The sequence below is a fragment of the Xyrauchen texanus genome, chromosome 9 (genome assembly GCF_025860055.1).
Source record: "Xyrauchen texanus isolate HMW12.3.18 chromosome 9, RBS_HiC_50CHRs, whole genome shotgun sequence".
Classification (NCBI taxonomy): Eukaryota; Metazoa; Chordata; class Actinopteri; order Cypriniformes; family Catostomidae; genus Xyrauchen; species Xyrauchen texanus.
Genome location: NC_068284.1, coordinates 44,791,271 through 44,804,829, shown reverse-complemented (window position 1 = coordinate 44,804,829; position 13,559 = coordinate 44,791,271). Strand labels below are relative to the sequence as shown.

Below are 13,559 nucleotides of genomic sequence, written 5' to 3'. Positions count from 1 at the left end.
TTTGTTTTGATGAAAATCCTATAATAAGCCAGGAGTCTCTTGGCATTAATGCATCCCCATATTTGGAAATTGTGTTTTTGTAGTCAGGAAAATCCCCTTTTCACATTCAGGACATTTGCTGTTTTCAAAATCATATTTACTGTTATTTAATTTTTTTTAGATGTGCTAGGAAGCAAAATAAATGTTGCTTAATGTATATTACATTGTCTACAGAAAATGTGGATGTTGTTTGCTAGATGGTTGCAAGGGTGCTCTATATTGTTTGCAAGGGTGTTGCTAGGGTGTTCTAGATGCTTTCAAAGCTGTTGCTAGGGTGTTCCAGATTGTTGTTGGGGTGTTATATATTGTTGCAAGGGCAACGCTAGGGTGTTATAGATGGTTTCAAGGGTGTTGCTTGTTTATTGTTGATAGAACACCATATCTAGATGTTTGCTAGGTGGATGCTAACTGGCCCAAGTCCAAATAGCCCTCCCTTAATTCTTTATGATATTCTGGACTATATATGCAGTATTTCTCTGGTCCCTCCAATGTGAGTTATGGGATTTTTAAACGTTTTATTACCCATTTTATATATATAAAAAAAAGATGTTTGTCAGATTGGCAGCCTCAGTCCATTAACATTCATTCTATGAAAGTAGTACAATTTGCATTCTCAATGTTACCACAAGGAGCACTATAGCAGACATTAGTGTGAACTGTCCGCTTCTACAGTCAGGTTTCTTTTGTCACCTACTGTCACAGTGGAGCATCAGTTTTAAGAGAATGTTGCTGAACAAGTAAATTAAAGGCAATATATTACATGTACTTGCATAAAGTGTGTTTATAGCCTTATCCAACATGTTCTAAAGGGTTAGTTCACCCAAAAATGAAAAGGATTGCATAATTTACTCACCTTCAAGACATCCTTGGTGTATATGGCTTTCTTCTTTCAGCCAAACACAATCGGAGTTATATTAAAATATATCTTGGCTCTTCCAAGCTTTATAATGGTTGTGAATGGTACCTTAGATTTTGAAGCCCAAGAAAGTCATCCATACGGCTCCAGGGGGTTAATAAAGGCATTCTGAAGCTCAGCGATGTGTTTTTGTAAGAAAAATATACATATTTATAAACTGTAATCACTAGCTTACGCTAATGGCCGTCCGCGCGTTCACAAGAGAGTCGAGTTCCGACGTATGGTGTAGGTGTAGCAAATGCTCCGGTGAGAAGTGATGAACACGAAAGTGCGCGTTGTTTACAGCAAAGGAAAACGGCGAAAATAAGTGAGTTGTTTTAGATGTACTGTAGATTTGTATCAGTTTTAAAATGGTGTATTTATGCATCTATCGTACATTCATGGCAGCAAACAATCTCCACCTCTTTTGGCATTACCTCGCATTTCCTTTATGAGCACCACCAAGTCTACCCTACTCTCAGTCTACCAGATTCTTTAGTTTGTGCCACTGCTGCAGCCTCCTCCATCTCCCGGAGTTCCTGATTGGTGTACTCGGTTCAAACAAATAGGGCTGGGCCAAAATCTCAATCTCCTCTTCTCTTGTATTGAAATCCTCCGACATTTTTCTTAAAAATTCCTCGTTGTTGTCTTCTAATTCGTGACCGGCGTTTTGTTTTGTTCTATCCACTGCGCTTCCGTGTTCGTCACTTCTCACCGGAGCTTGCGCTACGCCTACGTCATATGCCCGAACTCGACTCTTTTGTGAACGCGCGGACGGCTGTTACCGGAAGCCAGTGATTATAGTTTATAAAGTTATATTTTTCTTACAAAAACTCCTCACCACTTCAGAAGGCCTTTATTAACCCCCTGGAGCCATATGGATTACTTTTTGATGTATGGGTGCTTTTTTTTGGCTTCATAATCTAAGGTACCATTCACTCCCATTATAAAGCTTGGAAGAGCCAGGATATTTTTTATTTAACTCTGATTGTGTTTGTCTGAAAGAAGAAAGTCATATACAAGTAGGATGGCTTGAGGGTGAGTAAATTATGGGATAATTTTCATTTTTGGTTGAACTAACCCTTTAACGTGTTTGGTTGAACTAACCCTTTAATTGTAAATTGTCTTTTTTTTTTTAAGTTATTGTTCACTCCCAAAAAAGAAAAGAAAATCTGTCACTATTTACTCAACTTCATGTTGTTGCAAACCTGTGACTTTTTAAACGGTGTCATGCACTGGAAACAAAAGATGTAATGAAAGTGAATGGTGACTGAGGTAAACATTCTGCCTAAAATCGTCTATATATAATTTTTATAAACACAGTTCTTTCATTTAACTAGTCATCTTGATTATTAATGCATTTTGTAATGCATAGTTTTGCACATCCCCGTTTATAACACAAACACAAGTGCAGATATGCACGCGTCCCAGTTTTTGCTGATCAGTCCATTTCCTGTAGCCACAGGGGTGAAGAGCTCCTCTCATTCTGAAATATCGGCCTTCCTTTGGAATACTCTCACTCAGCTGCTCACACAGAAGACAAACAGGAGTGTTATGTAACTAGAGACCGAGAGAGAAAGAGCTTTTAATTGTGAGGAAGTGAGAGAGGACGTTTTGTTTGTGAGCAAGTTTGGCAGTTCGAGGGATGCAAGTTGTGAAGTGAGTGAGAGAGATAAAAGATTGTATCATTTGATGATGTCGATATCTGTAGATCAGTGCTAGGTTAGTGCTTCCTGTGTTGCTTGTTAAAATATGTCTGTGGTTTCCCCACTTAAACCCACGCAATGGTTTCAGCTCCTTTTGTTGTGGCTTCAGTATTATCACATTTTAGATTTATTCCAAATCAACGAATTTGTTATTTGTGGTGTTTGCTAAGGCAAGCGTCACTGTTACTTTTGCTTAAATACTGGTTAGTGATTTGAACAAACCCCTAATCCTAAGTATTAAACTTTGGTATGTAACACATCCTGTACCGTTTGTGATACAGACATGACCAGTACTTCAAATTGTGCAGCTTAGTGATTACAGGGCTGTGGTTTTACTCTTGTAAGCGATTTGGATGTAAGATTTTCACCTAGCAGACTATAATATGGGCATTGAAAGAGGGACCCGAGCCATATCTAATGACCTGAATATCATAGAAACTTGAGGGTGAGCTTTTTTGACTTTGCCCATTAAGCAATCACCTAGCAACATGTATAGCAATGCCCTGGCAACCATCCACAACACCCTCGTGTTTGGGAATGTTATTAAGAAAATGTAAAATAAAGTAAATCTATCCAGTGCAGATTCAGAATAACTTATATATTCCTTTTTAAGTTACACATAATTTGTTGACAAATCGCTTGGGCTGTCCCAAAGTCTATTTTCAGTCACAAATGTATTTATTTTTGTCTGAAATGGACCTTGAGCTTATTGTAAGGACCATGAACCATAATAAACATCACACAAACAGTGATTTGCTCTCTCTTGGCTTTTTTTTTCTCTGACCTGAATGATTCAGTGTCTTTGTGTTATTTAGTTACATAATTTCTAAGAATTGTTTTATTGATTTGCACGTTGTGACCAATCTGACTCATTTCTGAACGGATGAACTGAAAACTGGAGTGGTTCTAAAGTGGTTTTGCTGTTAGGTGGTTGCTTGCTAGGGTGTTGTGTGTGGTTGCTAGGTTGTTCTAGCCGGTTGCTATGTAGTTGCATGCTAGGGTGTTCTGGCTGGTTGTTAGTGGGTTGGTAGGGTGTTCTGGATAGTTGTTAGGTGTTGATGGGGGGTTCTGAATGGTTGTTAGTAGAGATTTACTGATAGTGGATTTTGCCAATACAGATAACCAAGATGGTGGAAAAGGCAAATTAATATATTAATCGGCTGATTTGTTTTTAAAATACATTTTTAGAATGTTAAATAAAGTCTTTGTCTTTCCTTACTGTGACGGGCACAGACACGGAGGCTCCAAGAGTCCAAAATGAATAAAATCCCACATGCAGTTTATTGTTCAACCAAAATCTGTTTGTGGATAATGCGGGACTTTTAACTGTATACAAGCCCAAAACACACAAGGGACTCTTATTTTAAAATAATGGAGACTTCGCTTCGTTACAATTAAAAATGTCAAAATATGCATTGAAGTGAAGATAAAAATATGTATGAATATTGTCAATGATTAAAGATAGCAAATCCCCACATGACATTTATTTCACCTCTAGAGGCCACTGTTAAACTGTATAATCAAACCATTCAAACTGTAGAAACCTCTAGCGTCAGCCACAGAGGAATAATAATAATAATAATAATAAAAATATTGGCAACTATCGGCACCGATCAATCTGTAAAACTGATATATCGGTCTACTACTAGTTGTTAGTTGGTTGCTAGCGTGTTCTGGATGGTGGTTTTGTAGTTGCTAGGATGTTCTGGGTGGTTGCTAGGGTGTTCTAGATTGTTGTTAGGTGGTTGCTAGGGTGTTCTGGATGGTTTTAAGGTGTTTGCCAAGATGTTCTGGATGATTGGTAGGTGGTTGCTAAGTTGTTCTGAATGGTGTTTCTGTTGTTGTTAGGGTGTGTTGGGTGGACGCAAAGGTTTTTAATGTTCTTAAAATAAAAAAAAAGCTTTTGTATTTATTAATGGTATGTAATTTTACCCTGAGAAGCTCAATGGGTTTGATTACTAAGCCTTTAAATGGCACCTTATTTTAGATGGTTTCATGCTCTCAGCAGCCAGTGATAATTCATCACACAAAACACATTGTGGTCAGTATATAGCATGTTTTTCCTTGTTCTTAATCTAGTTTGGGTTGCATTTTCTTTTACCTTGCGTAGATTTGTACGTGGTTTGCGAGGATGAAGGCATGTCATTAAACCTGTTTAAGTTGGCATCTGTCTAATCTAGCTAGCTTCTATTGAGTGACATGAATTTGCACCAAAAAACTTAGATTGGACTGGACACACAGCCTTTGATATATACTGCATAGGATATGGGAAACATTTTCTCGTTCCTTTTAAAAGTTGGTAAGTCTATAAGGCTACTTGAATTGTATTATTTGTATTTGGCATTAGGTTTTAGTTTTTTCAACTGTAGCCCATTTTTGGGTCACAACCCACCAGTGAGACTGAATTAGATGATCTTGCCTCTATTTCACCACATGTTATCATAACACATGAATGACATGGAACCAAGCATGCTTACGACATCAAGGAGTCAAGTACTTGTGGTCTTTCTCTTGATTTTGAATGTAGACCTGACCTTTGACCTTTCTTCCCTAGGTACGGGTGAAAGCGGCAAGAGTACATTTATCAAACAGATGCGTATCATTCACGGCACCGGTTACACGGATGAGGACAAGCGTGGCTTCACCAAGCTGGTTTACCAGAATATCTTCACGTCCATGCAGTCCATGATCCGTGCCACAGAGAACCTGAAGATTGGCTTCAAGTACGAGCAGAACAAGGTGAGAACGCTTGATTCTGAACACATGGGTGTTAGATGGTAACGGATGGATTTAAAGCACAACCGCTCTGGAAATATTACTGGCTTTTATATCAGTCTCCATGTTTTTAACCTGTTATGTTCATTTGGAGCGAGCACACAGGTGCTGCTGGTCAGATTGGAGGCGGCATCAAGCTTAATGCTATGAAAAAAATTATCTTTTTTATTCAGTCTTTGGTGGATTGACTTGGTATCTAACTATAGTGTTTGTTAATATTTTTATGCAAAACCTCAATTCCTCGATGTCGAGGAGCCTAATCATAAATTTGAAATAATCGAACATATGGCCCATCCCTAACGGCGATGCGGTGTGCATGCCCCATCTTGTTCGGTGTGCGACCCTCTTACAAAACTATTCTATTCTCTGTAAATCTGTAAATATTTGTGTTGTTAAAAGAGATGTACAAATTAATGTATATTTGGTTAATAGAGCACAACAGTCTGGTTCCGGAAGTAAAAATCCCATAAATTTTTTCCATTGACGATAACTCGTAAACCTTTATAGACAGACCTACCTAGAGCTTTGAGGTTGTTCATCTATGGTAAATGCTTCCGTTAAAGTCATCCGTCTGTGCTATTTCAACTGCATTGTTTAAAAATCATGTTTGATAGCTGAATTCATGGTAAACGACTATGTGTACCCATGGTCCAGCAGAGAAAGCTTCACCAATCCGAGAACTGTGGCCAACGGGCGACCCATGAAGCACTGTAAATGACGTAATCGAGTCAATATCTCAGTGTCTTAAACTACTTATCTATTTGTACATATCGGAATATTTGCAATAAACATAAAACATATTGGTTCTACACTCACCTAAAGGATTATTAGGAACACCATACTAATACTGTGTTTGACCCCCTTTCGCCTTCAGAACTGCCTTAATTCTACGTGGCATTGATTCAACAAGGTGCTGAAAGCATTCTTTAGAAATGTTGGCCCATATTGATAGGATAGCATCTTGCAGTTGATGGAGATTTGTGAGATGCACATCCAGGGCACGAAGCTCCCGTTCCACCACATCCCAAAGATGCTCTATTGGGTTGAGATCTGGTGACTGTGGGGGCCATTTTAGTACAGTGAACTCATTGTCATGTTCAAGAAACCAATTTGAAATGATTCGAGCTTTGTGACATGGTGCATTATCCTGCTGGAAGTAGCCATCAGAGGATGGGTACATGGTGGCCATAAAGGGATGGACATGGTCAGAAACAATGCTCAGGTAGGCCGTGGCATTTAAACGATGCCCAATTGGCACTAAGGGGCCTAAAGTGTGCCAAGAAAACATCCCCCACACCATTACACCACCACCACCACCAGCCTGCACAGTGGTAACAAGGCATGATGGATCCATGTTCTCATTCTGTTTACGCCAAATTCTGACTCTACCATCTGAATGTCTCAACAGAAATCGAGACTCATCAGACCAGGCAACATTTTTCCAGTCTTCAACTGTCCAATTTTGGTGAGCTCTTGCAAATTGTAGCCTCTTTTTCCTATTTGTAGTGGAGATGAGTGGTACCCGGTGGGGTCTTCTGCTGTTGTAGCCCATCCGCCTCAAGGTTGTGCGTGTTGTGGCTTCACAAATGCTTTGCTGCATACCTCGGTTGTAACGAGTGGTTATTTCAGGCAAAGTTGCTCTTCTATCAGCTTGAATCAGTCGGCCCATTCTCCTCTGACCTCTAGCATCAACAAGGCATTTTCTCCCACAGGACTGCCGCATACTGGATGTTTTTCTCTTTTCACACCATTCTTTGTAAACCCTAGAAATGGTTGTGCGTGAAAATCCCAGTAACTGAGCAGATTGTGAAATACTCAGACCGGCCCGTCTGGCACCAACAACCATGCCACGCTCAAAATTGCTTTCTTTCCCATTCTGACATTCAGTTTGGAGTTCAGGAGATTGTCTTGACCAGGACCACACCCCTATATGCATTGAAGCAACTGCCATGTGATTGGTTGATTAGATAATTGCATTAATGAGAAATTGAACAGGTGTTCCTAATAATCCTTTAGGTGAGTGTATATTTATAATCGTCAACCTAAAATCAATATTTTTAAATATACCCTTCATTTTTTTTATTTTATTCAATGACATAATTCGCAATGCGTCATGGAATTGTAGTCCGTGCCTTCGTGAAAGACACTTAAGTACACATTCTTGTACCTTTTTGTTTTTAACACAATTTTCAAATATTTTTTGCTTAAAATTAAAGTTTGTAATGTTGTAATTCACTTTGGGGCTGGTTGGTTTGGCTCTTGGTTTAGAACTCTTATGAAGGATTTTTTTGAAAAGTCAATGGTTAAAATGAATGGGAAAAATACTTCCGGAACCGACACAGCTGGAAAAGTGGGCGGGCACTGTTGTGCTGGATTATTTGTGAATCTATACTGGACTAATCAGCAGTCTTGGAGAGACTATTTGAGTTTTGACTAAATAGAATTTCTTACTCTTACAAAAGTATTATGACTGGCAACTTTAAAATATACAACACATTTTCCTGTAATGGTTGTTCTTTATTTAAATTCATAGCCATACAAGATATGAACTACTAAAGCCTTTTGCTGGGAAGACTGCCCCTTTTGAACTTCTATTGTATAATCCTAATGTAGAATATCAGTATTGTCCGTATTGAGTTAGTCTGAAACTATTAATCTTTTCTGGCCCACAGGCAAATGCCATGCTGGTGAAGGATGTGGATATTGAGAAGTTGTCATCATTTGACCACCCCTACATTAATGCCATAAAGATGCTGTGGTCAGATCCAGGCATTCGAGAGGCGTACGACAGACGCAGAGAGTACCAGCTGTCAGACTCCACAAAATAGTACGTGTTTCAACTGGCCGCATGTAGTGTATTTAAAGGGATAGTTCACCCAAAAAAATGACATTTTTTTCCATACAATGAAAGTGAATGGTGAGTGAGGCTGTCAGTCTAACATTCTGCCAAACGTCTCCTTTTGTGTCCACGGAAGAAAGAAAGTCATACGGGTTTGGAATGACATGAGGGTAAATGACACAATTTTCATTTTGGATGAACTAGCCCATTAAGATTAAAAATAGCGCAGCTATCATGGTCTTCCATTATTAACATTGTTAACATCTTGGAAAAATGTTTTCTGAATGGGTTTGTTTCCATTAGGCTTGTATCTCTAAAGCTAGATGATCGAATTGAAGAGTTGGCGACAGTGTTGTCCTATTTCTTTTACTGGCCCAATAAAATATTGAGGCAGCTTTGTGTGTATTTCACCACAAGAACACACTCAGATGTGTGAGGCCATCATGTGAATCACACCCCCTGGTGGTTTGTTGGAGTAATGCAGGTCACATCGGCACATTTATATACTTATCCTTGTAGACACATTAAAGGTGCTGCACGCATTTTTAATGCAATTCATAAAATGTCACTACAACCAGACAGATATCACTGAAATATGGGAACCTGTCTCTGTGACTCTTTAAAGAGCATAAAGAGGTGGGGAGCAGCCAGCTCTTTTTAGCCAGTTAGAAACATGCTCTATCTGTCAATCGTTTCGTTTTGTTGATATTGGTTTGGCTGACATGTCCTCAGAGGGCAGGGTTTCAGAGTTTCAGGAAGTTAGAAAGATGGCTAAAATCGCTTACACCACCTTCAAAGATGATCTGAAATATCATGCCATGCTCCGTCCGTGTATTGATATTACAGCTAAAAATGTGTCCAAGACATAGCACTGAAATAAACATCTTAAATTCATTCAATTTTGACCTAATTTACACCTGATATGTATAAAATTATCACATTAAATTTACAGCATTACTCAAAAAGTCTTTAATGTAAGTGCACACATACTTGTCTTGTTGAGAAACATGGTTATGTAATCAAAGTGAGTAGTCATTGTGACTCGACCGTGAGTGAGTGATGATATTTGATATGAAAAGGATGAGTTGAACACACTTTAAGATGGTCACCTCTGTTTCTCTTTCCACTAAATGAACATACAATGAGAGACACAATCTCAGATCCAGTGTCCAAACATACGGGCTGCTTATACCAGTACTTTCCTGCTGAGGTAGATGGAAAGGCTTAGATGTTTGGATCCAGCTTAGACTGGAGGAGGGAGAGATCATCTGATTAGTGTAAAGCTTAAAACATCTTTGTTTGTGTGTCTATAATATTAATCTTAAAATTTAAAAGAGAGTGAAAAGGCCAAAGCAGAGCGGCAGTGGTAGAGAAAGAGGAGAGAAAGATGAAGAAAAAAAAAAAAAAACTTGCCAGTTCTCGGATGGGTCGTAGCTTGGTCCTCGGCCACTCCTCCACCCTGTAACGGATGACAGCCGCACCTCCCCGGGCGGATCGGAGGCATTCCTCCAGCCCCTGGCGGACGGAACGCCCCGCTAAATTCTCAGGAAATAGAAGGGGTCTCCCCCGCCTCTGGCAGCGGTTCTCCTGCTCCAGGCAGCGAACCCCTCCCCTCTCACGGTCTCAGACCCCGCCACGCTTCAGCGGCTGGTAGGGGACTCCTCTGCCCCTGGCAGCGGCCTTGACTGCTCCAGGCGATTGGTTAGGAGCCCCTTCTCCCCTCGCGGCTGCTCCATTGGGGTGGATGATAGCAGCGAGAACTCCACTATGGCGTATCCCTCCTCCTTCCCGGGTCTTCTCACCATTGTTAAGGAGTTCAATGGAAAGGAGGCGGCGAGAACCGGCTTGACAAAATAAATCATATTTTAATGAAAAACGTAAACAAACACACATGACAGTCAGCTGACCGTAAACGATCTCTCTCTCTCTCCTCGCACCACCTTCTGCAGTCTGCCTTTATCCCTCTCGGAGGCTTAATTAGCCTGATAAGGGACCGGGTGTGTATAATCACGACCCGGCCCCGCCCTCCGCCTGGTCACAGTACATTATAACTGAAATATACCCATATGAATCGATATCGAATCGAGAAATATGTATCAATACCCAGTCCTACTGTTTTTCAAAAATAGTGCAGTGTATAATACTATACACTGCAAAAATTATTTTCTTTACTCTTGTATTTACAATAAAAATGTCTAAAAATCAATAAAGCATGATACATTTCCTTGAAGTAAAATGCCAAATGTGAGATTGATGTGAGGTTGGAAAAACAAGTTGTTGGTTTTTACTCGATTGACAAATAGAAATCAAATAGTAAGTGGCTTATTACCACCCCTGGATTCACGTGTTCGAATCCAGGGCGTGCTGAGTGACTCCAGCCAGGTCTCTTAAGCAACTAAATTGGTTCGGTTGCTAGGGAGGATAGAGTAACATGGGGTAACCTCCTCGTGGTCCCGATTAGTGGTTCTCGCTCTCAATGGGGCACTTGGTGAATTGTGCGTGGATCACAGATAATAGCATGAGCCTCCACATGCTGCGAGTCTCCACGGTTTCATACACAGCGAGCCATATGACAAGATGCGCAGATTGACGGTCTCGGAAACGGAGGCAACTTCACCGCCGTGAGGATCTAGTAAGCAGTGGGAATTGGGCATGCCACGTTGGGGAGAAAATGGGAAAAAAAAGAATGTTTGATATTTCTAACTGGAAAACAAGACATTTTGCAGCATGCAGTAAGCAGACGCTACTGATCCGTTCTGAACATAGACAGACTTCCCTAGAGGAAACCACCTGTTAGTGTTATAAAGGGGTTAATCATGTTTTATCTCTCTCTGTCTCTCTTCCTCTTGATCTGTAGCTATCTAACCGATCTGGATCGTATCGCCGAACCCTCCTACCTTCCCACCCAACAGGACGTGTTGAGGGTTCGAATCCCGACCACGGGGATTATTGAATACCCATTCGACCTTCAAAGCATCATTTTCAGGTAAAGGACACCAAGAAACCCAATAAATAGACTGAGAGAAAAAATATTACTCTAGTTTATGTAGGTTAGAATTGAGAATACAGCCTCACTGGAAAGATATTAATATTTACCATTGTGTGTGTGTGTGTGTGTGTGTGTGTGTGTGTGTGTGTGTGTGTGTGTGTGTGTGTGTGTGTGTGTGTGTGTGTGTGTGTGTGTGTGTGTGTGTGTGTGTGTGTGACCTACAAAGATCGAATCACACCCCACATCAGTCAGAGTTGTCTTTGTTGCATTTCTATTGATTTTTTTTTCCTCTACTGAGCCATCAAAACCAAAACAATTTTCATCTAGGCAAGTCTTTAGAGAAAAATACTATCTTAGGCTGAAGGTTTTTGGTGCACTTTAAGTTTGAAGGTTATATATAGATGCATAGATAGATAGAGAGCAACTTAAACTAGATTAAATGGTGCATTCATGTCATGACTGAATTACCGTAATTACGAGATTCCAACTTGTAAAAACCATTCGGGTCTTAGTAGAACTTATTACAAGTTGTAAACTCAGTATTTTATGAAAGCTCCAACTTGAATGTTGTGACTTCATGTGAAAAGATCCAATATCGCAGTGACCTCAACAGTTAAAGGTAGATTAATATAGCCTGGGGTTACATGGAGCACTTTTTGTTTTTAAACATATTGCAAGAACTTGCAGAGATGAATTAATGCAGTGATTAAATATTTTGATTTCCTAAAAAGCAAATCCACAGTTTTGCCGTTATCAGCGTTGCCATAGAAACTAATGATTTCTGAGTGTGAGGACGTGAACAGCTCCGAGTAGAATCTCAGAGTTGTCATCTTGAAATTCCAACGAGAGGTAAATGCAGCAAAAGACCTTAGGTGTGTTCTGAATGACTGTTAGGGTCCTCCGAAGTGGACTTCACAAGGTATTCAGCCATCTTAAGGGAGATTCCAATCCGAAGGAAGTGTACATGTTCAGTTGGAAGGGCACTCCAAACAGCACAGGGAATAAGTGTACATTGATACATCACTTCACAGGAAGTGGAGAGGTAAATTTACCCACCAGTCATTGTGAACCAGCAGAGTACTGGCATAGTGTGGCTAAAATAAACACTAAAATCAAACAAAAGGATTTTGAGATGCTGGCTCTGAATTAAGCCTTATTAGCCTCAGGTGTGCTCACAAGATGCGACCATTACATGCATTATCATGACAATTGGTCATATAAAAGTTAAGGAGACACACTTATTATAAATTAATCAGGTTAATAATTTTTTTTTTAATATTAAACATATAGCCATTTAGCTTATGGGTTACAAGTCTGGCCAAATATATTAATTTAAATATATAACAATACATTTTTATAAGTATATACGTGTATGTATTATAGAAATGTGTATATATATATCCAGTGATTGACAATAAGGACTGCCCGATGGCCGGGCCAGTGTGAGAGAGAGATTCGGGCCAGTTACTAGAACTGTCACTTGCCCTATCGGGCCAGTGCTGCATTTATAACATTAGTGCAATCAAAATACTTTCAAGAGAGCACAGAAATTACACAGAGCGAACAAAGTCTTCTAACCGACCAAGGAGCGTGCAAGAGTATGTTCGCGCAAATGCATAATATACTGGACGCACCGATGCACAGTGGTATGCAAGCACAAGATCGTGCAGACACGGAGCACAATCTCCTAGCACTGCCCTCGCTCTTTTCCAAGTGTCTTGGCAGCAGCTATTACCAATGTGTAGAAAATAGCAGGAAAAAAAACACTTAATGAATTTCGTAGTGGGATTTAACGTGTTTGCAACACAGTTGTTTTGTTCACAGTGCACAAAATCCCCAAATTTATTTTCGTTTTTTTTTTTTTTCATTTAGTTTATACATGTTGGTGAAAAGCAGTAATCCACACATTGGAACACAAGAAATCAACAGTTTCTTTCTATAGGACTGAAAATCCAAGTCTCTCATCATCTCTCTCAGTGCAGTGCAGACTGTTTGACGTGCATGTGCTCTCATAAAGGGACCGAGCGCTAGTTTTATTCCCACTGTAAAAAAAACAGGTTTTCTCTCATTCATTCGCCTTTAGAGATAAAGCGCCGAATGAGACCTAATAAACTTTGTTAAACCCCAGTTATACACATGTCTGGAAATCACGAGCTGCTCAATATCCAATATGTACGTATACATTTAATTAGGTAATGTTTCAAAACGGAATCATTAATTCGACATGATGATGGCGTTTGATATGAAAAGAAGCAAGATCACTATGGCTATTACTATCAGAGCTGTTCATCTGCAGGGTGAAGATGAATATTTGAA

At 39.8% G+C, this 13,559-nt stretch overlaps 1 protein-coding gene across 1 annotated transcript in view; it reads left to right on the top strand.

Annotated features, from left to right (window-relative positions):
* LOC127649351 (guanine nucleotide-binding protein G(q) subunit alpha-like) overlaps positions 1 to 13,559 on the top strand; it is a 62,242-nt gene that overhangs the window by 37,648 nt on the left and 11,035 nt on the right. The window contains exons 2-4 of the mRNA XM_052134406.1: positions 5,195 to 5,379; positions 8,088 to 8,242; positions 11,112 to 11,240. Coding sequence (XP_051990366.1) covers positions 5,195 to 5,379; positions 8,088 to 8,242; positions 11,112 to 11,240 — 469 coding nt within the window. The remainder of the gene's footprint in view (positions 1 to 5,194; positions 5,380 to 8,087; positions 8,243 to 11,111; positions 11,241 to 13,559) is intronic.